General features: G+C 42.6%; 1 protein-coding gene across 4 annotated transcripts in view; it reads right to left on the bottom strand.

Moving 5' to 3' along the window:
- Window positions 1-7,193: 7,193 nt before the first annotated feature.
- The window catches only part of LOC140189932 (cAMP-dependent protein kinase inhibitor alpha-like), a 180,414-nt gene continuing 160,123 nt past the window's right edge, over window positions 7,194-27,484 (bottom strand). For 2 of the 4 annotated variants that reach the window (XM_072246286.1, XM_072246288.1), the window contains exons 4-5: window positions 14,208-14,376; window positions 7,194-9,917 (exon numbers count right to left, since the gene is read on the bottom strand). In XM_072246286.1, coding sequence (XP_072102387.1) covers window positions 9,835-9,917; window positions 14,208-14,376 — 252 coding nt within the window. In that variant the 3' untranslated portion in view covers window positions 7,194-9,834. Of the gene's footprint in view, window positions 9,918-14,207; window positions 14,377-25,934; window positions 26,005-27,484 lie in introns of those variants that run through there. The other 2 variants (XM_072246289.1, XM_072246287.1) reach the window with 2 other exon arrangements.

Below are 27,484 nucleotides of genomic sequence, written 5' to 3' on the forward strand. Positions count from 1 at the left end.
GAGCTGGAATGTTATGATGAGGCATTGGTGAGGCCGAACCTGGAGTATTGTGTTCAGTTTTGGTCACCAAATTACAGGAAGGATATTAATAAGGTTGAAAGAGTGCAGAGAAGGTTTACAAGGATGTTGCTGGAACTTGAGAAACTCAGTTACAGAGAGAGATTGAATAGGTTAGGACTTTATTCCCTGGAGCGTAGAAGAATGAGGGGAGATTTGACAGAGGTATATAAAATTATGATGGGTATAGATAGAGTGAATGCAAGCAGGCTTTTTCCACTGAGGCAAGGGGAGATAAAAACCAGAGGACATGGGTTAAGGGTGAGGGGGGGAAAAGTTTAAAGGGAACATTAGGGGGGGCTTCTTCACACAGAGAGTGGTGGGAGTATGGAATGAGCTGCCAGACGAGGTGGTAAGTGTGGGTTCTTTTTTAACATTTAAGAATAAATTGGACAGATACATGGATGGGAGGTGTATGGAGGGATATGGTCCGTGTGCAGGTCAGTGGGACTAGGCAGAAAATGGTTCAGCACAGCCAAGAAGGGCCAAAAGGCCTGTTTCTGTGCTGTAGTTTCTATGGTTCTATGGAAGTTTAATTGAGATACATAAAGCTGATTGGCCCATCTATTAGTGGATAGGATAGATCTATTTCTGTTACCAGCCAGATCAGAAATCTGAATGCATAGGCACAAAGGAAAGATTAGACAATTCTTAGTTTTTTACTTGGAAGCCTGGTGATGTGGGAGAGTTCAGCAGAAAGAGGATGGTGAGGAGGCCTGAAAGGGTAGTAGAGGAGGAAATGTATCTGGAGCTGAAGTCCCCGACATTGTTTGTTACTTCATTATGTGCCATGTCGTATGATATGGGCGATCACGGTCTTTCCGTGACCATAATTGTTCTTTGCAAATTTTTCTACGGAAGTGATTTGCCATTGCCATCTTCTGGGCAGTGTCTTTACAAGATGGGTGACTCCCAGCCATTAACAATACTCTTCAGAGATTGTCTGCCTGGCGTCAGTGGTCGCATAACCAGGACTTGTGATCTGCACCAGCTGTTCGTACGACCTTCCACCTGCCCCCATGGCTTCATGTGTCCCTGACTGGGAGGCTAAATAGGTGCTGCACCTGACCCAAGGGTGACCTGCAGGCTAGCGGAGGGAAGGAGCGCCTTACACCTCCTTCGATAGAAACGCTTCTCCACCCTACTATCCCTGGCTTAATGTAACTTACAAAGAACTGGCAAGGGATGTAGGCTGGGTAGTTCTTTCAGGCAAATGTCATCCATCTGATTCTACGCTAGGCTTCAAATATAGTGACTATTTCAAACATATGAAGTGTAATTACTTGAAATATAATGTGTCACAGCAGCATAGCGATTACTGCAGTCATGTTACAGAGCTAGTGATCACCAGTTAGAGTTCAAATCCCACCGTGTCTGTATGGAGTTTGTACATTTTCCTCATGACCATGTGGGTTTCCTCCCACATTCCAAAGATGTACCAGTTAGTGTCAGTGAATTGTGGGAATGCTATATTGGCGCCAGAAGCATGGTGACCGTGGTAGGCTGCCCCCAGCACTGATTTGAGTTGCTGCAAACAATGGGTTTCACTGTGTATTTTGATGTGCATGTGACAGATAAAGCTCATCTTTAAATCTTCCTTTCTTCATTGACTGGACAAGTTCGGCAGTGAAATGTACCCAGTGCCATTCATGTTCTTTGCTTCAATAACAAAATATGATTAATTTAGTATTTCAGGGATTATTTTCAAATTATCCTCACTGGGGATGGAGAGGGAAGGGTTACACTTGCAAAAGTCTGATTCCAAGCTGGAGATAGTTTCATCCTTTTGAAACTAAATTTAAAAATGTGGGAATCAGACTGAAAAGTCTGTGAGGTCACCTGAGAACAAAATGTTCTGAACAGGGTTTGTTAATTACTTTGACCATCAAATCCCTCTTTGCTGTACTTCCCTTCCTCTACATCCTCCTCCAGCCAAATCACCCCAACGACATTATCGTTACACATTCTCACCCAGTGCAAATGGCAATTCTCATTCCAAACGTGAAAATCTGCAGAAGCTAGAAATCCAAAGCAACACACATAAAGTGCTGGAGAAACTCAGCAGGCCTGGCAGCATCTGTGTAAAAGCATAAACAGTCGGCATTTCAGGCCGAGACCCTTGATCAGGACTGGAAAGAAAGAGGAGGTCAGAGTAAGAAGATGGGGGGAGGGGAGGAAGAAGTTTAGGCGAAACTGGGAGAGGGGGTGAGGTAAAGAGCTCAGTTTCACCTATCACCTGCCACCTTGTACTACTTCCTTTCCTTCTCCCCTACCTTCTTACTGTGACTTCTTCCCCCTTCCCTTCCAGTCCTGATGCTCTCAGTCCGAAACATTTACTCTTTTCCATAGATGCTGCCTGTCCTGCTGAATTCCCATTCCAAATCCTTTTTTGCCAATGCTGACCTTTTTGTATTTGTATCAGCTTTTCTGTACTGATGATGCTTCTATGACATAGTGAACTTTCTTCGCCCTTATGTAATAGACATTCAAATAGATGTGAGTCTTTTTAAACACGAGTCCCGATGAAGGGTCTCAGCCTGAAAAGTCAACTCTTTATTCCTTTCCCTAGATGTTGCCTGACCTGCTGAATTCCTCCAGCATTTTATGGAATGTTGGCCTTCGTTGCTAGAAAGATTGAATTTAAGAGCAGAGAGGTTATGCTGCAATTGTACAGGATACTGGTGAGGCCACATCTGAAGTATTGCATGAAGTTCTGGTCTCCTTATTTGAGGAAGGATACACTGGCTTTGGAGGTGTTGCAGCGGAGGTTCACCAGGTTGATTCCTGAGATGAGGTGGGTTAGAATTTGAGGAGAGATTGAGTTGCCTGGGACTGTACTGGCTGGAATTCAGAACAATGAGAGGAGAAACATAGAATATTATGGAAGGGATAGATAAGATAGAGGCAGGAAGGTTGTTTCCACTGATAGGTGAGACTAGAACAAGTCCTGAGTCGACATAGTAGTCGTAGAGGAACAAGGAGACACAACCTCAAGATTTGGGGGAGTAGAGCAGGAACTGCTTTTCTCAGAGAGTGATGAATCTGTGGAATTTTCTGCCCACTGAGGCTACCTCAGTAAATATATTTAAGACAAGGTTGGATAAATTTTTGCGTAGTAGGGGAATTGAGGGGTTATGGAGAAAAGGCAGATAGGTGGAGATGAGTCCATGGCCAGTTCAGCTATGATCTTATTGAATGGTGGAGCAGGCTCGACGGGCCAGATAGCCTACTCCTGCTCCTATTTTTTATGTTTGTGTGCAGGTGTTAGTCTGAGATTCTGTAGATGCTGGAAATTCAGAGCAACACACACACAAAATGCTGGAGGAACTCAGCAGGCCAGGCAGCATCTGTGGACATGAATAAACAGTCGATATTTCAAGCCAAGACTCTTTATCAGACATTATCTTTCCTGTACCTTCTTCCTGATGGCAGCAGCAAGAAGAGAGCTTGGCCTGGGAGATGGTGGTGGGGAAGGGTGTTAAATACTCTCTGAGTTTTGAGGCATTTAACAGCTTTATTTGTTGAAACCAAGTGGGACAACAAATGCTACGTCTACAAGTAGATGAGGTTCACCATCATTATTTCAATTTATCCAATATGTCTAATGATGTGATTCAGAAGAACAAATCATTTCGGTTCATCTGTCTCCAAATACTTCCCATACCCATTCACCTCACCATTAGAGTGTCTAGTCGACAGTAAGTGTCCATTTGACAGCAGATTGGTATGCTGATGAGTTTCAAGGATAAATTCCAGTGTATGAGTGAATTAGTCTGAGGTGAGAAATTCCCGACATCAGTCTTGAGCCTGCATTTCCTTTCGCTTTTATTATTTTTTCCTTTCTTATCCTCCTTTCTTCTATCCCCACAGAATCACACAGGGTAGAGACCTGTCTGGGGTTAAAGAGCTGTGCATGTGTGGGTGTGTGGAGGAGGGGGGATGAACGGGGCTTATTTTTCTGTTGTTGTTTTGTTGCTTGTGTTGTGTTGTTACGCCAAGCCTTGCGAATGTGTTACGTCAGGAATGTCCGGTGACACTTGCGGGCTGCCTCCAGCGAACCTCGGGTGTGGTGGTTGTTAATGCAAATGATGGATTTCACTGCAGGGGTTGCTGTACACGCGATAAGTAAATTTGAATCTTGAATCATAATACTGTATAAGATAGTATCAAAATTATATTAAACTGTATAAGATTACAGATACTTTATTGATCCCAAAGGAAATTATAGTGTCACAGTAGTATTACAAGTGCACAGATATAAATATTAGAAGAGAAGTTGAAAGAATAAAAAACAAGTTACTGCAAACAGTTTCACAGGAGGGGGTCATCACTTCCCTGACTATGGGCTGACTCATTGTAGAGCCTGATGGCTGAGGTTAAGAATGACCTCATATAGCACTCTTTGGAGCAGCACAATTGTCTTAGTCTATTACTAAAAGTGCTCCTCTGTTCAGCCAAGGTGGCATACAGAGGGTGAGAAACATTGTACAGAATTGCCAGGATTTTCCGTAGGGTTCTTCATTCTACGACAGCCTCCAGTGTGTCCAGTCTGACTCCTATAATAGAGCCAGCCTTTCTAATCAGTTTATTGAGCCTGTTGGCATCACTCGTGTTGATGCCATTGCCCCAGCATAGAAGATTGTATTGGTGACAACACGCTGGAAGAACATGTGAAGAAGAGGCCAGCATACTCCAAAGGACCTCAGTCTCCTCAGGAAGTAGGCCATTCTTGTACACAGCCTCTGTGTTGGTGCTCCACTCAAGTCTGTCATCCAGTTGCACCCCTAGGTACATGTAGGTCCTCACCATCAGTAGTAACAGGGAGATAGAATAAGAGAGAAGTTAGCAAGTGTTTGAAATGATGATGAACTTGCACCATTCAGTATGTAAAATAATGTTGAGTACAATCTTGCAATCGTGATTGTTTGATTTGTAATCATACTGAGCACATCTAAATGGTATTGGGATCACACAGTAACCTCTATGTATTTTTCAAAATGTTAAGGCTCACTTTTAGTATTTGAACTACATTCATTAAAAAGATTATGTAACATTGTAAATGTGGCATTAAAACTGATAAACTTTCTTTAAAGAAAATGTATTTTAAAAAAAGCCATTGCACTCTACTGGGGCAGCATAGCGCAGTTGTGGTGACTGAAGATTTATTATGACGGAGGGGTCTGGGCTATATACATATATATTTGTCTGGCAACACACATCAAAGTTGCTGGTGAACGCAGCAGGCCAGGCAGCATCTCTAGGAAGAGGTACAGTCGACGTTTCGGGCCGAGACCCTTCGTCAGGACTAACTGAAAGAAGAGCTAGTAAGAGATTTGAAAGTGGGAGGGGGAGGGGGAGATACAAAATGATGGGAGAAGACAGGAGGGGGAGGGATGGAGCCAAGAGCTGGACAGTTGATTGGCAAAAGGGATACGAGAGGATCATGGGACAAGAGGCCCAGGGAGAAGGAAAAGGGGGAGGGGGGAAAGCCCAGAGGATGGGCAGGGGGTATAGTTAGAGGGACAGAGGGAGTAAAAGGAGTGTGAGAGAATTTGATGTGTGTTGCTTGAATTTCCAGCATCTGCAGAATTCCTCATGTTTATATATTTGTCTGGTTGTGTTTTCTATATTTGAGGACTGGACCTCGAAGCCATGGTATCGCCTAATGGGCATCAGGGATTCTGCGTAGTTGTATTTTTACTAATATTCTATATGGGTTTGTTGACTTGTATATGCCAAGCCGCAGCGATGCGGGGTGGGGGGGGTGGGGTGAAGTGGGTCTTATTTCGTGATTGTGATTTTGTGGGTACTTACTGTGCGTGACTGTTGGTAATGTGTCTTTGACCCCATTGTAACGCTGTCTCATTTGGCTGTATTCAGGTATGGTTAGATGACAATTAAACTTGAATTGAATTTTTTTAAAAATGAACCAAACAGGATAACTTCACTTACCCCAATTGAAATGCTCCCACAATGTGTGCACTCACCTTTCAAGGACTCTTCATCTCATGTTCTTAATATTTATTGCCTATTTATTATTATTATTTCTTTTTGCTTCTGCACTCCAATTAAACACCGTAGTTGGGTGGTCTTTCATTGATTTTGTTATGGTTATTATTCTACAGATTTATTGAGTATGCCCACAAGAAAATGAGTCACAGGTGACATGTATGTATTTTGATCATTAAACTTCACTTTGGATGTCACTGATATATTATTATCTTCATTTGCCTACAGTCCGTCATCATCAAGGGGTTTTAAAGGTGAGATGAGTATTGAATTGAATTGAATTGACTAATTTCTTACATCCTTCACATACATGACTAAAAATCTTTGTTACGTCTTCATCTAAATGTGCCATGTGCAATCATAATTTATAATAAATAGAACAGTCAATGTAATATAGAGTACACTCAAATCAGCGTGAGTTCATCAGTCTGATGGCCTGGTGGAAGAAGCTATCCTGGAGCCTGTTGGTCCTGGCTTCTATTCTGCGGTACTGCTTCCCGGACGGTAGCAGCTGGAACAGATTGTGGGTTGGGATGACTAGGGGCCCCAATGATCCTACGGGCCCTTTTTACACACCTGTCCTTGTAAGTGTCCTGAATCATGGGAAGTTCACAACTACAGATGCACTGGGCTGTCCACACCACTCTCTTGAGGGAAGTACAATTCCCGTACCAGGTAGTGATGCAGCCAGGATGCTGTCAATTGTGACCCTGTAGAAAGGATTTGGGGGCCCATACCACAGTTTCACACTTATGGTATTGCGCATCAATCTACAATCTCTAACTCCACACAAAAAAATTATTGGTTAGTCACATTTTTTGGTGGGTCTGTTAAACTTAATTTACAATGAATGCCATTGGAGATTCGATGAAGTCCACAATTTGTTTTTACCTCCTGGATGTATCTGTTAGTTCAGCATGCCCTTGTTTAAATGTACTCCAGCTACACTCTTCAATATTTTAACCGTTCCCCACGCACTGCCTTTGGCACACAAATTCACAAATCATTTGGAGATACCCTGTAGAACATATCACAGAACCAGTGTAAAATCAGTTATATTCTGTTTTAAGGTTAATTTACAATTTATACAATTGACATTTCTTAAAGATCACAGAAGCATTGGCAGTACTTGACACAGACTGTTGCTGTAAGTATCATATATTATGATAGGCACAACCTCTTACATTTACGGTGTGTAGAGATGTTGCTGTGGAGGGAGTAGAGTGATAGTCGCTTAGGGTGTTATCCTAGTGTGTTAAGTCATGGGTATCAGCTGGCAGGATCATTGTCTCCAACAATGAGGTCCTGGAGAAGGCTGAACGTCCAGGCATTGTCCTGCTGAAGGGTCTCGCCCCGAAATGTCGACTGTACTCTTTTCCCCAGATGCTGCCTGGCCTGCTGAGTTCCTCCAGCATTTTGTGTGTGTTCCAAGCACTGAAGTCACTTTGCTGCTCAAGCAGCTTCGCTGACCAAGCCACGTGTCTCGCATGGACAACTCCAGGTTACCAAGAGCAGTACTCTACAGAGAACTCTCTCAGGATAAGAGAGACCCACACAGGAGATACAAAGACCAACTTAAGCGGTAGCTCCCTCAGGGCCAATGTCGAGGTCAACGAGTGGCAGCAGCTGGCTTGTGACAGAGACTGCTGGTCTATGGTGGAGCCAAGAATTTTGAGGCATCCAGAAGAGTGACTGCTGAAGTGAAGAGGAGACACAGGAAGGATCCTACTTCCCAAGAGCCCATTCCTGTGTCCCTACTGTTCCAGAGTCTGCTGATCCAGAATTGGCCCCTACAGTCACCAGCAATAGTGCCGTCGCTTCTTCGGATTCTTATTCCTCCCTGATCTTCGCAAGCGAAGAACCAGTCATCAAACCCTGTTCTTTCGTATTTGCACAATTTGTCATCTTTGGAACACTGATTGCCCATTTTTGTTTGTGTATAGTTTTATTCCTTAATTCGAAGTTTCAAAATACATTTATTATCAAATAATGTTTAAATGATACAGCAACCTTGAGACTTGTTTGCTTATGGGTAGCCACAAAACAAGAAACCTGAAAGAACCCAATTTAAAAAAAAAATAATGACCAACACCCAATGCGTGAAGAAAGGGTGGTTGGGTGGGGGGGGGGGGGGGGAGCGAGCAACAACATCCTGAACCAAAATGAGTCCTTGGATCCGAACTCCGGAGAAGGCCCAAAGCCTTAATATCAGTCCGTCATACTAGTGGGCACAGAGCAGAGCAGCCGGGGCAGTCTTCATAACTTCAATGCATGGAGAGAGGAGTAACCATCACAGGAGAGCAAACAATGTCTTTCCAGTCTATCTATTGTGATTCTTTTGTACCTTCTTGTACCCACAAGAAAATGAATCTCAGGGTACTAAATGGTGACATAAACATACTTTGATAGTAAATTTGCTAATAAATTTCTGTTGTAAGTCCCACTGTTCTGATATTTGCAATTGGATATGATGACATTTACTGTTCCAACTCATTTTATAATCCATTTGAATATTCTGCAATTTGACGCAGTACACTGTTTTGTCATGAAGTCACACCCTCTGAAAGTAACTTCTTAGCCGGATTCAGAGCTGGAATAGGCAAGGAAATTAGGATAAATGAAGTTTAAGTAAACCTTTCACTGCCAATAAAACACTCTGTTGGAGCAAAGCAAACTCACAATTCAAACAATCATTTCGATTTAGAAATTTAAACCAACTTACTTGATTTCTCTCAGGAGAAAATACAACTTGTGTGATCACTTGCCACATACTTTGATTACTAATCTCACTTCTAAAATTTCCCTCATATTCCAGCTCCAAGTGAATTGTTTAGCCGACCGGTGGTGTCGCAGCATCTGCACCAGACTTTGGGGCGAGTGGTCACTTTAATGTTACCCATAATTAAATAAATGGAATATATACTGTATCCAGTTGTTAATGAACACCATGAAATATTTTATTATTACCTGCTTTAAAAATGCTCAGATTTTCATAAGTAAGATCATTTGTAACCCAGGAACGCCCGGGTACACTGCAGTATTTGGTTAACAAGCAAAAACACTTTTGAAAGGATAAAATTAGACAGCGATTTTTCCCAATGAGTTATTATCTCTTTGAAACACCAGATAGAAGACATTCAGACAAATAACATTTTGCCCCAGTGGTTACTTCAAAAAAAAAAAGAACATTTCAAAATGTCTCAACTACCTCAAGTGCAGGCATACAAAATGGACTTCTTGATATGTCAGCTGAAATCTTTAAATCATTTTTTACACTTGGGGAGGGGGAAGGGTTGGGAATCGAAGTCCATAATGCGATTTGAAGACTTTAAAACCAGGTTGTCATACATTTAGGAGTAGTTGTATACATTTAATTGCTGCTTTTGACAGATATATCAGGATTTATACTGAGAAAAGGAAAATATCTGCTCTAGAGCACAAAAAGACAGATTGCAATTCAATTGAAACACGATATGCCATTGTTCTCTAAATCTTAATCCAAGTGATAGTTCATTAAAAGTTGAGCTTGAAGATTAAGTTCCTGACTCCATCTTCCTCATGGTCATCTTCCCACACTTCCTTCTCAAGATGCAACATTGAATTATTTATTTTTGTTCATTTCTATACATTATCACCACCCATCGTTGTGTTGTCCTCACAGCTGAACTTGGCATGTAGCTTCAAGGAATCCTGACAGTATTCAGATCACTTATTTAAAGCTTTATTAACACTTTTTTGTCTTTAGTGTAAGGGCTTCCTTTCAGCGTGTTACGATGCGTCTTTCAGCTCTGGACTCTCTGTTGATTCTGGTGGTACCTCTGTCGAAGGGGTCTGAGCGCCTTCTGCTCCCTCTTCGTTCACAACAGAAAAACAAACAAGAAAATTAGACTTTTGTCTTGGATTTTCAGAATGAGCTTGAGATAGACAAGGTGGCACACAATTGTTACAGACCCGTGGTTTCTCTAATTTCCGGTAATTTCTCCCCTCTCCCCATTCTCTTTTTTTTCATTCCCCACTCTGGCTCCCCGCTTGCTCCTGCTCCTTCCCCTTCTCTCATAGTTCACTCTCCTCTCCTATCAGATTCCTCCTTCTTCAGCTATTTATCTCTTCTACCAATCACCTTTCAGCTTCTCACTTTAACCCCCTCCCCCCAGAAAAGATAACTCTTGTGGGAATGACATTTGTAACAGTGAAATACAACAGCCAATATGGTAAAAACAGGAAGATCAACATTGCGGGGCCATGACTGGCTGAGGCGACAACTTGATTGCACTTTTTAGGAAAGACATTATCCCATGAGAGTAAGCGATTAAATCTTTAGGCCTCAGACAATTTAAAGTTTACTATGCTAAGGATATCTATATAGTAGTTGTACAATATACTGTATGTGTATAATATATATATAATGACTAGAGAGCAATATGTTACATATGTGAGTTGAGATGCATTCTATATTGAGTTGGAGTTTATAGCTAAGCAAGGAGTATAGTGTATTCACTATTTCAGTAATATTTGAACAATATTGTAAATGTACTGTTTGATTAAGCATTCTTTGTTTTTTTACATAATTCATTCTGGGTTATACAGAATATGTGAATGGCATACATTATTACGCCACTACGTCATATGTGAGGGCCTCACTAACGAAAAATGAAGCAGACATATCACATTTCCAGCTCCTGCCTTTTTATTTCGGTTAGTTTCTGGAGTTACCAAACATCACACTTTAGAACAGAGATGGGGAGGAATCTCTTTAGCCAGAGGGTGGTGAATCTGTGGAATTCATTGCCAAAGGTGGCAATGGGGTTGAGAGGGATAATAAATCAGTCCTGATGGAATGGTAGAGCAGATTCGATGGGCTGAATTCTGTTCTTATGTCTTATGGTCTTTTCTATTAAGTATTACTTTTCCAAAGCACTCTTGGCCAACCTTCTTTCCTTCCTCAGATTAAAATGCCTGCTCTTTTTGAAGCTCTTAAGATTGTGGCTTCCTGCAAGCAGACAAATTTCAAGGTGTATGATATACATACTTTGATACTAAGTGTGCTTTGAATTTTTGATTCCTTCGTCTAACATCTATGAATCTATTAGTACTTTTAATAACCCAAGTAAACAATGTTTGATGTTCTACTGAACCATCTGAAGATATATTACTATGTAACTGCCACAGTATAAAGACATAAGTTTTTCACAAACACGAGAAAGGAACACATAAAGTGCAGGAGGAACTCAGCAAGCAGTTGATGCTTTGGGCTGAGACCCTTTCTCAGAACAGCAAAAGCAAGTTTTGCCTCATGTCCCTTTATGTTTGGTGAAGGGAGTTCAATTAATTATAAGAACAGGAAAACTTTAGAGCAGGGGTTCCCAGCCTGGGGTCCACAGACCCCTCGGTTAATGGTAGACGCCCGTGGCATGAAAGAGGTTGGGAACCCCTGGCTTAGAGGGGTATGGGGCAAATCAGATTAGTTCAGGATAGCGCTTTGGTCAGTATGGAACTACTTCAGATCATTGTGATCCTGACTCTGGTCTCACTACATGTGAAAGCAGGTTTTAGGGATTAAATAGCCTATTCCTGTAACATATTACAAAAGAGAATTTATCAAGTACAGAACCTGTCCTGGTATGATCCCTCTCTTAGCTCATCTCTCAAGGGTGACCAAGGAGCAGTGGGCGTTTAACATCCATTAAACAACACACTGCGAAAGTCAGTGTTAGAAAAAAACGGAGGGGAAAAGACACAGAGGTGATAACTGTAATACCATCTTTAAACACTTGAGTGCAGTGCAACTCAACGAAATGTTAACATGTACCCTGTCCAGAACACATTGGCTATTTTCTGACATGAACAACTATTGCAGTACAAACATCTCTCAAGGCGAGTCATTGCACAGGAACAGTCCAGCCTCTCTACGTGGTCACACAATATCTCAAACTATTACTGAACAGCCCAGCCAGTGTTTATTCCTTCCATCAGAAGTCTGCCTGTGTGAACTAATGAGGTGCCGCCTTTCCAAAGAACTCTTGGCTCCCCTTCTTCACTCCCTCAACTTAAAAAGTCATCCCAAACTACAATTTGATAGTACTATCCCACAAGCTTCAAAACCTGGACCTCTGTACCTGAAGCCTCCCCACCATTGAGGACACCCTCAAGGAGGAACTATCCATCAGAATCGGATTTAATATCACCAGCATATGTGGTGAAATTTATTGTTTTGCAGCAGCAGCACAATGCAGTACGTAATAGAAGAAAAACTGAATTATAGAACATTACAGTAAATATATATATATAATAGAGAATCTACATTAGTGATAAAATAGGAGATAAAAATGTATTGAGGTAGCGTCATTGAGTTCAATATCCATTTCAAAATCGGACGGCAGAGGGGACAAAGCTGTTCCTGAATCGTTCAGTGTGCCTTCAGGCTCCTGTATCTCCTTACCGATGGTCAGCAATGAAAACAAAGCATGACCTGGGTAATGGGGGTTCTTAATGATGAATCCAGTCCATTCGGGACACACCCCCTTCTGATGAAATGTCTGGACCCAAAAAGTCCACTCTTTTGATGCTGCCTGACCTGCTGAGTTCCTCTAGCATTGTGTGTGTGTGTGTGTGTGTGTGTGTGTGTGTGTGTGTGTGTGTTGCTTTGGATTTTCAGAATCTGTTGTGTTTATTCCTTCAATGCTATATATTTTGACAGATTCAGATTCATTTATTTCCCACAGGTACAACATACAGTGAAACGCGTTGTTTGCATAACAACCAAACACCTGAGGATGTGCCGACACAATCTAAGAATGGCCCAGGAGCTCATGAGCGTTACCTCGCTATTTCTGTTTTGTACTGTGCGTTTATGTTTATTGTAGTCATTTGTTCTGTCCTCACTCTACTGCTGCCACAAAACAACAAATCTCACAACTGAAGTCAGCGGCAATAAACCTGATTCTCGGTTACATGCTTCACAATTTGCACTGGCTCTGACAGAGCAACACTTTGATTTTACAATTATTCCCCTTCTCGTAAATCGAACATTCAATGTTCTCGCGAAGTATTGTGAGACATTTTAGTATGTAACTGGCACAATAAAAATACACAATTTCCTGCTGTTGACGTTAGCCAAGTGTAGTGAAGGATATGAGGCAAAGGCAGTTGTCTGAGATTATATCACCCATGGTCTTATCAGCAGAATCAAGGCCAATTCTTCTAATATGTGATAAGTGAGAATTTGCTAAGTATATAAACGTGTACCTCTTTTAGCTCATCTAACAAGAACAGACCATCAGCGGACACCTATTGTCCATTAAACTATACCCTGCAACAGAGCCTGGGGAAGTGTTGAGTAAAAGAAGTTTTAGCAGTAATACCACCATTAAACCACTTGAGTGTACTGTAACTCAAGAATATGAACAACTTGCTTCTAATTTATACAGGTCATCCCAATTTGTGGATTCTCCCTACTTGCCAATGAGCTCCCAAATTATTATTGAGGTTAAAGGTCAGACAAACATGCCAAAATTTCTTCAAATGAAGAATGAATTCTCTCATTCCATCTGTATATCTCTCCCTTTCTGATCTCTCTCTCTCTCCCTGTCTCTCTTTATCCCTCTCCTACTCTGTATATCCCTCTCTCCCTTCTCCCTATATTCCTTCCTCCTTCCAGTTATTTTTAGTAATATAATTCTTTCTTATCAGTCTTGTGTGCTTTTGAAGCCAGCCATTACAATATTCACTGACCTTTGCGCATTTTCTGACTTACAGTAAAAAAATCAACTTCTAGACATCTATAAATATGCAGCCTGTTTAGAAACATAGAAAACCTACAGCACAATACAGGCCCTTCATCCCACAAAACTGTGCTGAACATGTCCTTACCTTTGAACTACCTAGGCTTACCTATAGCCCTCTATTTTTCCTACCTCGGGATGGTCTGTGATATAAACTTAATGGTACAGAAGTAAATGGACAGATCATTTGAGAAAATTATTGTGAACAAGATTTATTCTGCTCCTCTGTGTTCACCCTATTTTGATTGAGATATCTGTTCTGCTTGAACAATTGAACTTTCATTTAAAATTGTTATCTGTTAGTGCTCATGGTGGCTTAAATTCCCATGCACCGAAGACAGCGGAGGATTATCAGCATACCTGCATTTATGGATAATTCTGCTAGCTTCATGGGGAGTTCCGATGGACTGACCCCTGCAGGGGAGCCGAGGATGTCAGGCAAAGCGTTTCTTCGGCCTGTCCGCCCTGACGTAGCAAAATCCAGTACGGGTTCCACCTCCGTCATTGTAGCGTGATTCTGCAGCACCAGCTGAAAAAGGATAACAAAGCAATGTTAGTATTTAAACAACCTTCACTTTTGGAGTCTTTAATGGAACAAAGTACCTTGGAGGCAAAAGTAGGAAGGTTATTTGCAGAGAAAATAGATTAGATTAGATTATGAGAACACTCAGTCCTTTTTTATTGTCATTCAGAAATGCATACATGCATTAAGAAATGACACAATGTTTCTCCGGAGTGATATCACAGAAAACAGGACAAACCAAAGACTAACACTGACAGAACCACATAATCATAACATATAGTTACAGCAGTGCAAAGCAATACCATAATTTGATGAAGAACTAACCATGGGCACGGTAAATAAAGTCTCAAAAGTCCCCGAGTCCCCGATAGCAGGCGGCAAAAGGGAGAAACTCCCTGCCATAAACCTCCAGGCACCGTCAACTTGCCGATGCCTTGGAAGCAGCCGACACTGAGTCCATCCGTCTGAAAACTTCGAGCTTCCAACCAGCCTCTCCGATACAGCCTCCCGAGCACCATCCTCTGCCGAGCGCCTTTGACCTAGCCCCAGCCGCTGAAACAAGCAAAGCCGAGGATTTCGGGGCCTTCTGCTTTGGAGGTTCCGGTTACCACACAGTAGCAGTGGCAGCGAAGCGGGCATTTCAGAAGTTTTCCAGATGTTCCTCCGTACTCTCACGTCTGTCTCCATCAAATCAGAATTGTGCACGGTCCCCTGCTTGACAGATAACAGACATCACCACCGAAGTGGCCGCGCGCGCTGCTGTCGCGCCACCATCTTCTCCTCCTTCATAGAGTGGCTCTGTACCTGTACTCACTGGAGTTTAGAAGAATGAGGGGGGACCTTATTGAATCTTATCGAATATTGAAAGGCTGAGATAGAGTGGGCATTAGGAGGATGTTTCCTGTAGTGGAAAAGTCCAGAGATGAGGACCAATACTGTAGCCAGAGGGTGGTGAATCTGTGGAATTCAGTGCCACAGGTTGCCATGACAGCTAAGTCACTGGGTATATTTAAAACAGAGTTTGATAGGTTCTTGATTGGTCAGGGTATCAAAGAAGGCAGGAGAATGGGGTTGAAAGGGATAGTAAATTAGCCATGATGGAATGGCAGAGCAAACCCGCTGGGCTAAATGGCCCAGTTCTGCTCCTACATCTTATGGTCTTAAAATAGTCAGAAAGACATGAAACTGCAGATGCTGGAACTGGGGCAAAATAATGTGTTACTGGGGGAAACCAGTGGGTTGGTCCGCATCTGTAGACGTGTAAAGTCAAATTGTGTGCATTTTTGAAGGCTCTGCCTTAGAGGGGCAGAGAGAAAGACAGCAGGATCAGGAGTGATGAGGGTGCATATTGAAATCATAATCAAAATTAGGTTTATTATCACCGGCATGTGACGTGAAATTTGTTAACTTAGCAGCAGCAGTTCAATGCAATACATAATCTAGCAAAGAGGAGAAAATATTATAATAAATAAAATAAAAATAATAATAATAATAAACAAGAAAATCAATTATGTATATTGAATAGATTTAAAAAACATGCAAAAACAAAAATACGATATAATTAAAAAAAAGTGAGGTAGTGTATAAAGATTCAATGTGCATTTAGGAATCTGATGGCAGAGGGGAAGAAGCTGTTCCTGAATCACTGAGTGTGTGCCTTCAGGCTTCTGTACCTCCTACCTGATGGTAACAGTGAGAAAAGGGCATTCCCTGGGCACTGGAGGTCCTTAATAATGGACGCTGCCTTTCTGAGACACCGCTCCCTGAAGATGTCCTGGATACTTTGTAGGCTAGTACCCAAGATGGAGCTGACTAGATTTACTACCTTATGCAGCTTCTTTCGGTCCTGTGCGGTAGCCCCTCCATACTAGACAGTGAGGCAGCCTGTCAGAATGCTCTCCACCGTACAACTATAGAAGTTTTTGAGTGTATTTGTTGACATGCCAAATCTCTTCAAACTCCTAATAAAGTATAGCTGCTGTCTTGCCTTCTTTATAACTACATCGATATGTTGGGACCAGGTTAGATCCTCAGAGATCTTGAAACCCAGGAACTTGAAGCTGTTCACTCTCTTTACTTCTGATCCCTCTATGAGGATTGGTATGTGTTCCTTTGTCTTACCCTTCCTGAAGTCCACAACCAGCTCTTTCGTCTTACTGACATTGAGTGCCAGGTTGTTGCTGCGGCACCATTCCACTAGTTGGCATATCTCACTCCTGTACGCCCTCTCGTCACCACCTGAGATTCCACCAACAATGGTTGCATCCTCAGCAAATTTATAGATGGTATTGGAGCTATGCCTAGCCACACAGTCATGGGTATATAGAGAGAGTAGAGCAGTGGGCTAAGCACACACCCCTGAGGTGCGCCAGTGTTGATCGACAGCAAGGAGGAGATGTTATCACCAATCCACACAGACTGTGGTCTTCCAGTTAGGTAGTCGAGGATCCAATTGCAGAGGGAGGTACAGAGGCCCAGGTTCTGCAACTTCTCAATCAGGATTGTGGGAATGATGGTATTAAGTGCTGAGCCATAGTCAATGAACAGCATCCTGACGTAGGTGTCTGTGTTGTCCAGGTGGTCTAAAGCCGTGTGGAGAGCCATTGAGATTGCATCTGCTGTTGACCCTTTGTGGCGATAGGCAAATTGCAATAGGTCCTTGCTGAGGCAGGAGTTCAGTCTAGCATTGACCAACCTCTCAAAACATTTCATCACAGAAACAGGACTGGCTCAAAAATGAAGGCCTCAACCTATTCATTAGCAACACAGTGTACGATAATCCTTTTATATTCAACAGCCATGAGGCTCTGTTGCAGCCCTATAAAACCATGGTTAGTCCACACTTAGAATATTATGTTCAGTTCTGGTTGCCTCATCATAGGAAGGATATGGAATCTTTTGGGAGGGTGCAGATGACACTTACCAAGATGCTGACTGGGTGGAGAACATGTCTCATGAGGAAAGGTTGAATGAGTGTTTTTCTCTTTGGAGAAGATGAGGAGGAGAGGTGAATTAATAGCGGTGTCCAAGATGATAGGTATCAAAATGGTTGTGATGTGGTAGTGTAGTGGGTAGTGCTTGTCACTCTCACTTTCAGCTTGCACTGCTGGCTAGCAGTCTTGGGAAAAGGAGAGCTGAATGTCTAAGTCTCTCCTTAACAGTACATGGCCTCTCCAACAGCAAGGCTCATGTGGTGCTGTAGTGCCTCCTCGCTGATGACACATGGAAACTGAACTTCTTTTGGACTCAGGCTGAATTACAGAGGATGGAGAGGAGGTCTGGCCCCTGGACACATAGCACGCAGGCCCACCGGTGTGTGGACGCACCCTGGTGCTCATGAACCAGATCCCCAGCTATGGGTAAATAGCCCCACTGCTTTGTGGGCAGTCTCAGGAGAGACTAAGACTACGGGAGTAAACCCAGACAGCAAATCCGGAGTGGAGTCCCTAAAGTGGCTGGACATCATTGAACATCCGTCTGGCTGCTCCTGGAGCCAAGCTGGTGCCAAACGTATTGCTTCATAAGCTTTCCTTTGGACTACACTGGTGAGGCTGAGAGGGGGATCTTGATGACTGGGCATCTCTACATCTCCATACCTTCCGCCCAGGCTTGTGATGACGATCATCACCCATTGTCCTTCAAGACAGACGGATGCCGCCAACAACAACCACAACAACAAGATGATAAGAGGCATTTGTGTACCTTTCGCTAGATCTTATAACAAAAAAAAACAAAAAACAGAGTGGATCTGTTCATAAGTACTTGCAAGGAGAAGACTACCTCCACTCCTCAAATGGATGGCAGGCAGTTTCTGTTCTACAGCTTACAACGTTTATTTTTTATACAAGTTTTTGGGTTATTCTTTGTTCTGGAGGTCAGCTCCTTCACTTAGCAGCTGCAGTATTTTTATTCAAGGCTGCGTAACGTACCAACCTTCCCCATGTTACACAATGAACAATGATCAGAACATTACATGCCTCCTACCACACACACACCTAGCATATAGCAAAGCACTCTGGGATTATACAGATTCCATTTTGTTACATTACAAAATTAAATACATAAGAAAATCTCGGTTTCAAATATATTCCCACACAGAGAAAGAATAGACAGCCATGGATTTTCCCCCCAGGGTAGAAATGGCTAATACGACAGTGTCTAATTTTAAGGTGACTGGCAGAAAGTATTGGGGAGATGTCAGAGGTAGATTTTTTAAAACGCGTGCATGGGTTGCGCCACCAGGGGTGATGGGAGAGGCAGATATATTAAGTACATTTAAGAGACTCTTGGGTGCACGAATATAAGGAAAATGGAGGGTTATATGGGAAGGAAGGTTTAGATTGATCTTGATGTAGTTTATATTTGCACAACATTGAGAGCCAAATGACCTGTACTGTTCTAAGTACAGTTGATTTTCATTTAATTTATGAACTCACCCATTATTAATCACAGATGCTTTTAAGCAAACACATTAAACTTGAAAAAAATAAGCATTGCAACCAGCAAATGGTTAATGATACCTTCCCTTTAAGTAAATCACAGTGACATCACCCAAATGGTAGTATCATCACGTGACTAGACCATATCTCACATCATGCGACTCAACCATATCTCATTGACAGCTACAGCTCACATGAGGGAGCAGAGCTAATCAGAAAAGAAGAACTGAAGCAGGAGTAGGCCAGCTGGCCTCAAAGGCCTGAACTCACCCATTCAAGCAGAACTGTGGCACATCCACCCCACGCCTCATCTCCTCATCTGTGCCATTTCCCGTGTCTGAAGGAAGATATCATTGGGTGTAGTATTGTTATTTTCCTTATATTTTTTAATGTAGTCTAACTTTCCTATGTCATAGAAAAGTACAGCATAGTAAACGGCCCTTCAGCCCATCTAGTCAGTGCTGAACCCTCATTGACCTGCATGTGGACCATAGCCTTCCATACCCCTATCATCCATGTACCTATCCAAACTTCTCTTGAATGTTGAAAACGAGCTTGCATGCACCACTTGTGCTGGCAGCCCATTCCACACTATCACAATCCTCTGAGTGAAGATTTGATGAAAGGTGAAACTTTTCACCTTTCACCCTTAACCCATGACCTCTGATTGTAGTCCCACCCAACCCCAGTGGAAAAAGCCTGCTTGTATTTACCCTATCTATACCCCACATAATTCTGTTTACCTTTATTAAATCTCCTCTCAATCTTCTACATTCCGAGGAATAAAGTCCTAACTTATTCAATCTTTCCTTATGATCCAGGTCCTCCAGACCTGGCAATATCCTTGTAAATTTTCTCTGTACTCTTTCAACCTTATTTACATCTTTCCTGTAGGTAGGTGACCAAAACTGCACACAATACTCCAAATTAGCCCTCACCAATGTCTTATACAACTTCAACATAACATCCATCTCTTGCACTCAATACTTCGATTTGGTCAATGTGCCAAAAGCTTTCTTTAAGATCCTATCTACCTGTGCTTTGTTATATTTTTATATAATCGTTTATATGCATAATTGTTCAGTGAATTTTCCAGTAATTAAGGTACAGAGCTCCTTTTTTTTTAGAAGTTGCTTTATTTTCCATAGCAGGTATCAGAGCACTATTTTATTGGTTAACTGTTTATTACTGTAATTTAGTTATATCTAGTCTGAGTACGAGATGACCATGACTGCTTTTTCCTTTTTGTATTTGTTCTCTTGGCTTTTCGTTCTTGTTTGTTTTATTGTAGCATTTAATATAACAAGGTAAGCAGTAAGTTTAATGTCTCATCCTTGACTTCCAAAGAATCTTTGGATCACTGAACAATTTCAATTTTCTGATCTTTCAACAACTCCAGTGATCTAGCCTCCACAACCCTCTAGGGTAGGCAATTACAGGAATACATTATCCAGTGCAACCCAGTTTTATATGCTGTCCCTAATCTTATACCATAAGAGCAAGATCCACTCGTTTCCACTCTGCCCCATAGTTGGAAACATCTTGACATCTATAGGGTCCTGGAAGCTTGTATGTTTTATAAGATCAGCTCTCCTAAACTGCAAAACAAAATCTCATCTCTTTGTCTACTTGTGATGGGATAGCCCTCTCTAATCAGAAATTAGTCCATTGAATCTCTTTTGGACTACAACCAACGATACTTTTATGAACTGAAAGGTTTCAATTTGGTAATTGTAAATAGTTACAATTGAATAAATTCCATATGACATAAGAGCAGAATTAGGCCATTTGGCTCATCGAGTCTGCTCCGCCATTTCATCATGGCTGATCCATGTCCCTCTCGGTCCCAGTCTCCTGCCTTCTCCCCGTATCCCTCCATGTCCTGACTAATTAAAAAATCTATCACCCTCTGCCTTAAATGTACCCAATGGCTCAGCCTCCACAGCCCCCTTCCACAGATTCACCACCCTCTGGCTAGAGAAACCCCTCCTCATCTTCATTCTAAAATGGCATCCCTATATTCTGAGGCTGTGTCCTCTGGTCTTAGACTCCCCCAATATAGGAAACGTCCTCTCCACATCCACTCTTCGAGGTCTTTCAACATTTGATCAGTTTCAATTAGGTCACCCCTCTTTCTTTTGAATTCCAGCAAGTGTTTGAAGACCCGGAGCCATCAAACACTCCTCATATAAGAAGCCAATTCAATCCCAGAATCATTTTCATGAACCCCCTTTGAACCCTCTCAGTTTCAGCACATCCTTCTTAGATAAGGGGCTCAAATCGGCCCACAATACTCCAAGTGAGGCCTCACCACTTCTTCATAAATCCTATTGAATCTTGACATCTGGGCTACATAAAATTCAACATTTTGTTGTGTTTTAGCAAACCATAGATAATGTATTTTAGTGTTTGATTTTTATTTGATCAAATGCAGTCACTTTCTCATTCTCTAAAGGCAACTCCTGAATTCAATATTCCTATTTTCATTTTGTGCCAGGAACTTGATCTTAAATTTGAGATGTTTTATCGAATCAGTAGCATGATCACATCCACTTTGCACTTTTATGCTCCAGTGGTGGCCTACATTTACCCCCTCCCCCCACCTCCATTCTTCATTTCAATTTCTTGGAAGGGTCAATTCAGAATCCCAGGATTTTATCTTGGGATTTGGGAGGATAGAGCAATCCTGATTTCCTGCTCCCTCAGCAATACCACTTTTCTCCTAATCTCAGTTGGTTGTTTGAGTTCCAAACCAGCAATACCAGGCTAGCCACTCTCAAACCCGAGAAGCAGGTTAAATTGGAGCAACCAGCAATCTTCTGGAAGAACCCAGGAGGTCAAGCAACATCTGTGGGAGAAAAGGCTTGGGTTGAATCCCTGGATCAGCACAATTTCTGAGGGAGGAGGGAGGAGAAGATGGTGGTGTGACGCAGCGCGCGCGGCCGTTCCAAATGAATATCGTATGTGTTAACTAGAATGCCATGCACAATCCTGATTTGATGGAGACAGCCGTGAGAAGCACGGAGGAACACCTGGAGAAACTTCTGAAATGTCCGCTTTGCTGCCGCTGCTACTGTGTGATCGAGAATCTCCGGAGGGGAAGGCCCCAAATCCTCGGCTTTGCCTACTGCCTGTTGTCAGGGCCGGGGTCAAAGCGCTCGGCAGAGATGGTGCTCGGTGCTCAGTGTCAGAGAGCTGGTCGGAGGCTCGGAGTTTTCGGATGGACTTGGAGTCGGACTGTGGTCGGATGCTTCCAGTATGCTGCATCGGCAAGTTTGCGGCGCTGGAGGTTCACCGTCTGCGTGAGATGATGAGACTTTCGAGAGACTTTGAGACTTTTTACCGTGCCCATGGTCTGTTCTTTATCAAATTATGGTATTGCTTTGCACTGTTGTAACTATATGTTATAATTATGTGGTTTTTGTCAGTTTTTCAGTCAATTTGTCATGTGTTTCTGTGATGACATTCTGGAGAAACATTGTATCATTTCTTAATTCATGCATTACTAAATGACAATAAAAGAGGACTGCGTGTCCTCATAATCTAGTCTAATCTTTCCTCACTCAGATGCTGCTCGATCCACTGAGATCTTCCAGCAGGTTGGTTGTTGTTGCAGATTCCAACATCTGCAGTCTCCGGGTTAAAAATGGGAGCCACCTTCACTTAAAAGTGTATCTGTCACGCACAAACCCTCACTCTGTCTTTCACCCCACACTTCTTGCCACATTTCACAAATTCAGAGGTATACGATGTTCAGTTCGATACTGAGGGATAGTACAGAGAGACGCTCGGAGGCCAGCTTTGCAGCATCTTCCACTGAACTTTATTGAGAATGCTGCCTGTACAATATGTGAAACCCTGCTGTGTGGGAGCGGCTAACTGCGTGGCAAAGGATTAACCCACTAACTAACGCAACGTCTCCCCTTCTCAAAAAAAAGAAAAACTAGATATGTTTTTTGTGACAATAGAGCTGCATTGAAATTCAGCGATTCAGTTCGGTTTACTCATGGCACACAACTTATTCTCCTTACATAAACATAAAAACAACTGCCAACATTATAATGCTCTCTCTCTCTCCTGCTTTTTTTTCCACCAATTCCTTTTTAATTTTTTTGCAGGATATTTAACTGAAGTTTATAAACAACACTGCTGGTACATCATTTGAACTCCTCCTATGTGAGAGCGGCTAACCCAGTGGCAAAGGATTCAGAATCAGGTTTATTATCACTGGCATGTGTGGTGAAATTTGTTAACTTAGCAGCAGCAGTTCAATATAATACATAATATAGGAGAAAATAAAAATAAATAATTAAGTAAATCAACTACAGTGTATGTATATTGAATTGATTAAAAATCATACAAAAACAGAAATAATTATATAAAAAAGTGAGGTATGTTCATAGGTTTAATGTTCATTCAGGAATCGGGTGGCAGAGGGGAAGAAGCTGTTCCTGAATCGCTGAGTGTGTGCCTTCAGGCTTCTGTACCTCCGATCTGATGGTACCAATGAGAAAAGGGCATGCCCTGGGTGCTGGGAGTCCTTAATAATGCCTTTCTGAGACACCGCTCCTCGAAGATGTCCTGGGTACTTTGTAGGCTAGTACCCGAGATGGAGCTGACTAAATTTACAACCCTCTGCAACTTTTTTCGGTGCTGTGCAGTGGTTAACCCATTAACTTCCACAACATATAGCACAGAGGCAGGGTGGAGATTTTAAGGAATAAACATTTGTAAGTAATATACTGCGAGGCAAAGACTGCAATAAAAACAATTGGGCGACACACACGAAACGCCGGAGGAACAGCAGGTCAGGCAGCTTCTAAGGAGGGGAATAACCAGTCAACACTTTGAGCTGAGACTCTTCATCAAGACAGCAGAATATGAAAGAGGGAGGAAGGGAAGCTGATAGCTGTTAGGTGAGACCATGTGAGGGGAAGGTAAAGGTGAGTGGGGGAAGGGGGGATGAAGTCAGAAGCTGGAAGATTAGAGGTGAAAGAGATAAAGGGCTGAAGAAGAAGGAATCTGATAGGAGAGGACAGTGGACCACATAAGAAAGGGAAGGAGGAATCTGATAGGAGAGGACAGTGGGCCACATTAGAAAGGGAAGGAGGAGGGGCAGCAGAGGGAGATGAAGGCCAGATAAGGAGAAGAGAAGGCCTGAGAGGGTAACCAGAACTTTTCTGACTTGTCAAGCCTGCTAGGACTGTCTCAATACAAGTGATTAGCAGTGTGACATCCAAGATATGATTCCCTGCCAGTCCAAATTATAGAAACCATCTCTTCATTAAAAAAATCTGAATCTAATGATAAGAAGCAGATTCACTTTACATACGACAGGTTCAGCAGTAAAATGCCTGCTTAAGTATACAGTTTCCAGTGAATGAAAAATCTTACAAACACAAAATTACAGCTTCTAATTTATCATAATCAAAGCTTTAAACCATTCTTGGACCTAATAGGGAAAAAAAACTCTCTCCAAATCTATTCTTTCACTATCTCTGTGCTTGTGAACAAAAAAGTGAAGTGTAAAAGCACATATACATCAAACAAGGACAATTAAGGTTAATACATTCAGTGCCACTTCTGTTAGATCACTCCTGTACCCAATATATTGGCCACTGAGTGTATGTCCGTGGTCTTCTGCTGCTGTAGTCTATCTACTTCATTGCACATTCAGAGCTGCTCTTCTGCAGCTGTTGTGAAGCATAACTACTTGAGTTACTGTTGCCTTCCTGTCAGCTTGAACCAGTCTGACTATTCTCACCTGACCTCTCTCATTAACAAGGTGAATTTGTCCACAGAACGGCCACTCACTGGATTTTCTCTTTGTTTTTCACACCATTCTGTGTAAACTCTACAGCAGGGGTTCCCAATCTACTGTATACCATGGACCAAATACCATTAAGCAAGGGGTCCATGGACCCCAGTTTGGGAACCCCTGCTCTGGAGACTGTTATGTTTGAAAATCACAGGAGATCAACAGTTTGAGATATTCAAACCACCTTGTCTAGCACCAGCAATCATTCCATGATCAAAGTCATATTTCTTCCCCCATTCTGATGTTTGGTCTGAACAACAACTGAACCTCTTGACCATGTTGGCATGCTTTTATGTATTGAGTTGCTGCCACGTGATTGGCTGACTAGATATTTGCGTTAACGAGCAGGAATATAGTTGTACCTAATGAAGTCACAGCGTTTTTGAACAGGAATCGCAGACAAAATGATGGGAGATTGAATTGAGATTGAAAAATAAAACAAAAAGAATCCTGTCATTTCAGTTGATTGAAACAAATTTAAAGAGTAATCTTGTCAGAAATAGTTGGCTTGGACCTGTTGCCAAAGTTCCCAGAAAGCTGTATTGATTAGGTACACATTAATCTAGGCTCCCACTGCCTATATGCTCCCAAAGGCACGTGTCTCAAATAGCTTCTGACAACCAAGTGCAGCTCCTGGCCTTCACATGTGGTTTATCTACTAAGCCCAGCTGAACTGTTTCTACCAACAGGAGGAGCAAAGGCGGGTTACTGGTGCGTTCAAACCAGTTGCTTCCGGCAGTGGGGCTGGTCGGCTGTAGTTGGCAGCTCATCTGGGAGAAGGAAAACTCTGATCCCAAACCTCCGCTATACCCACTCATGGGGAAAGCTTCGGGCTTAAAACCTGAGGGGAAAAATCCAGAGCTGGAGTCCCTAAGGCAGTCTTACGTTGAGTTCAATGCTGACTGGCAACTCCTGTGATGCTGCTGGTGCCAAACTGTATCGGTCTCTTCCGGTCCTTTGGGCCCATCAGATGTGTGGAGAGGGTGAGCCTGGCTACATGGGCGACAGCTTGCTCTCCGTATCGTACTGCCCAAGCTTGCGTATCTTATCTAGACAGCTAGGCCACGATATCCACGGTCAGCTCTGACTGACGGAGGCCTCAACCAATTTATTGGCAGTTTATTCACATCCCTTGGTACCAGCCATCAAGAAGCCGGTCTCCCAAAACAAGTAGGCCCCAGAGTATAGCAACACAGCTTAAATAAAATAATCCAGAAAATCTATATTAACAGCTGAAAAGAACAATAAGAGCAATTAATATTTATCCCAGTTTCATTTTGAAGAACGATATGAACAAATTTCCTTACATTCCACAGTTGCTTTGCCTACACGACTGGGCCGGTGACAGTTTAAGGAAGAGCGGATCCCTAACTGGGGTTAAAAAAGTATTTTATTAGCATACGTGGGCGTCACACTGCGTATCACTTGTGTTTGCTGGTACGATCATTCCAGACCATAACAGCAAAGATCAGAGGAGAAAAAAATCTTAAGGGAATTTTCTATACGGGGAGAAAATCCAGGAATCTGAGATGCAAAGGGACTTGGGAGTCCTTGTGCAGAACACCCTGGTTGAGTCACTGGTGTGGAAGGCAAATGCCATGTTAGCATTCAACTCAAGAGGTTCAGATTACAAGAACAAAGATGTGATACTGAGGCTTTATAAGGCACTGGTGAGGCCTCACCTTGAGTCTTGTAACAGTTTTGGGCCCCTCATTTTAGAAAAGATGTGTTGGCATTGCAGAGGGCCCAGAGCAGGTTCACAAGGATGGTGGGGGATCTCATTGAAACCTTTCGAATGTTGAAAGGCCTAGACAGAGTAGAAGTGGAAAGGATGTTTCCCATGGTGGGGGAGTCTAAGACAAGAGGGCACGGCCTCAGGACAGAGGGGCGCCCTTTCAAAACAGAGATGTGGAGAAATTTCTTTAGCGAAAGGATGGTGAATTTGTGGAATTTGTTGCCACAGGTAGCTGTGGAGGCCAGGTCATTGGCAGAGATTGATAGGATCACAAGATCACAAGACAAAGGAGGAGAAGTAGGCCATTTAGCCCATCAAGTCTGCTCCGCCACTCCACCATGAGCTAAACTATTCACCCATCTAGTTCCAATTTCTGGCTTTTTCCCCATATCCCTTGATACCTGACTAATTAGATACCTATCAATCTCCTCCTTAAACACCCTCAATGATTGGGCCTCCACAGCTGTATGTGGCAACGAATTCCATAAATCCACGACCCTCTGGCTAAAAAAATTTCTCCTCATCTCTGTTTTAAATGGGCACCCTCTAATTCTAAGACTGTGGCCTCTTGTCCTGGACTCACCCACCAAGGGAAACAGCCTTTCCACATCTACTCTGTCCAAGCCTTTCAACGCTCTTGATTAGACATGGCATCAAAGGTTACGGGGCGAAGGCCAGGAACTGGGGTTGAGGAGGAGATTAAAAAAAAATGGGATCAGCCATGATTGAATGGTGGAGCAGACTCAATGGGCCAGATGCCCTAATTCTGCTCCTGTGTCTTACTGCAGTGATCAGCGGGTCGAAATGGAAATGTTTGAGTCCCAAAGATTGATTCTCACTCTGAATTTTTGTTTATTATTAAACACATTTGATTGTCAGGGACTGTCTTACCCAGATATCCTACCCAGCGGTGTGAACAATGTAAAATTCCCATTGAACCAGACTAAACAAGGCAGTGTACAGGTATTTACTATTCATTCAAGGATTGTTTGGGAAGCATGATTACAATCTACAGGAATTCTGCAGATGCTGGAAATTCAAGCAACACACATCAAAGTTGCTGGTGAACGCAGCAGGCCAGGCAGCACCTCTAGCACCTCTTCCTGGCCTGCTGCGTTCACC

This window comes from Mobula birostris, chromosome 29 (genome assembly GCF_030028105.1).
Source record: "Mobula birostris isolate sMobBir1 chromosome 29, sMobBir1.hap1, whole genome shotgun sequence".
In the NCBI taxonomy this organism is placed as follows: Eukaryota; Metazoa; Chordata; class Chondrichthyes; order Myliobatiformes; family Myliobatidae; genus Mobula; species Mobula birostris.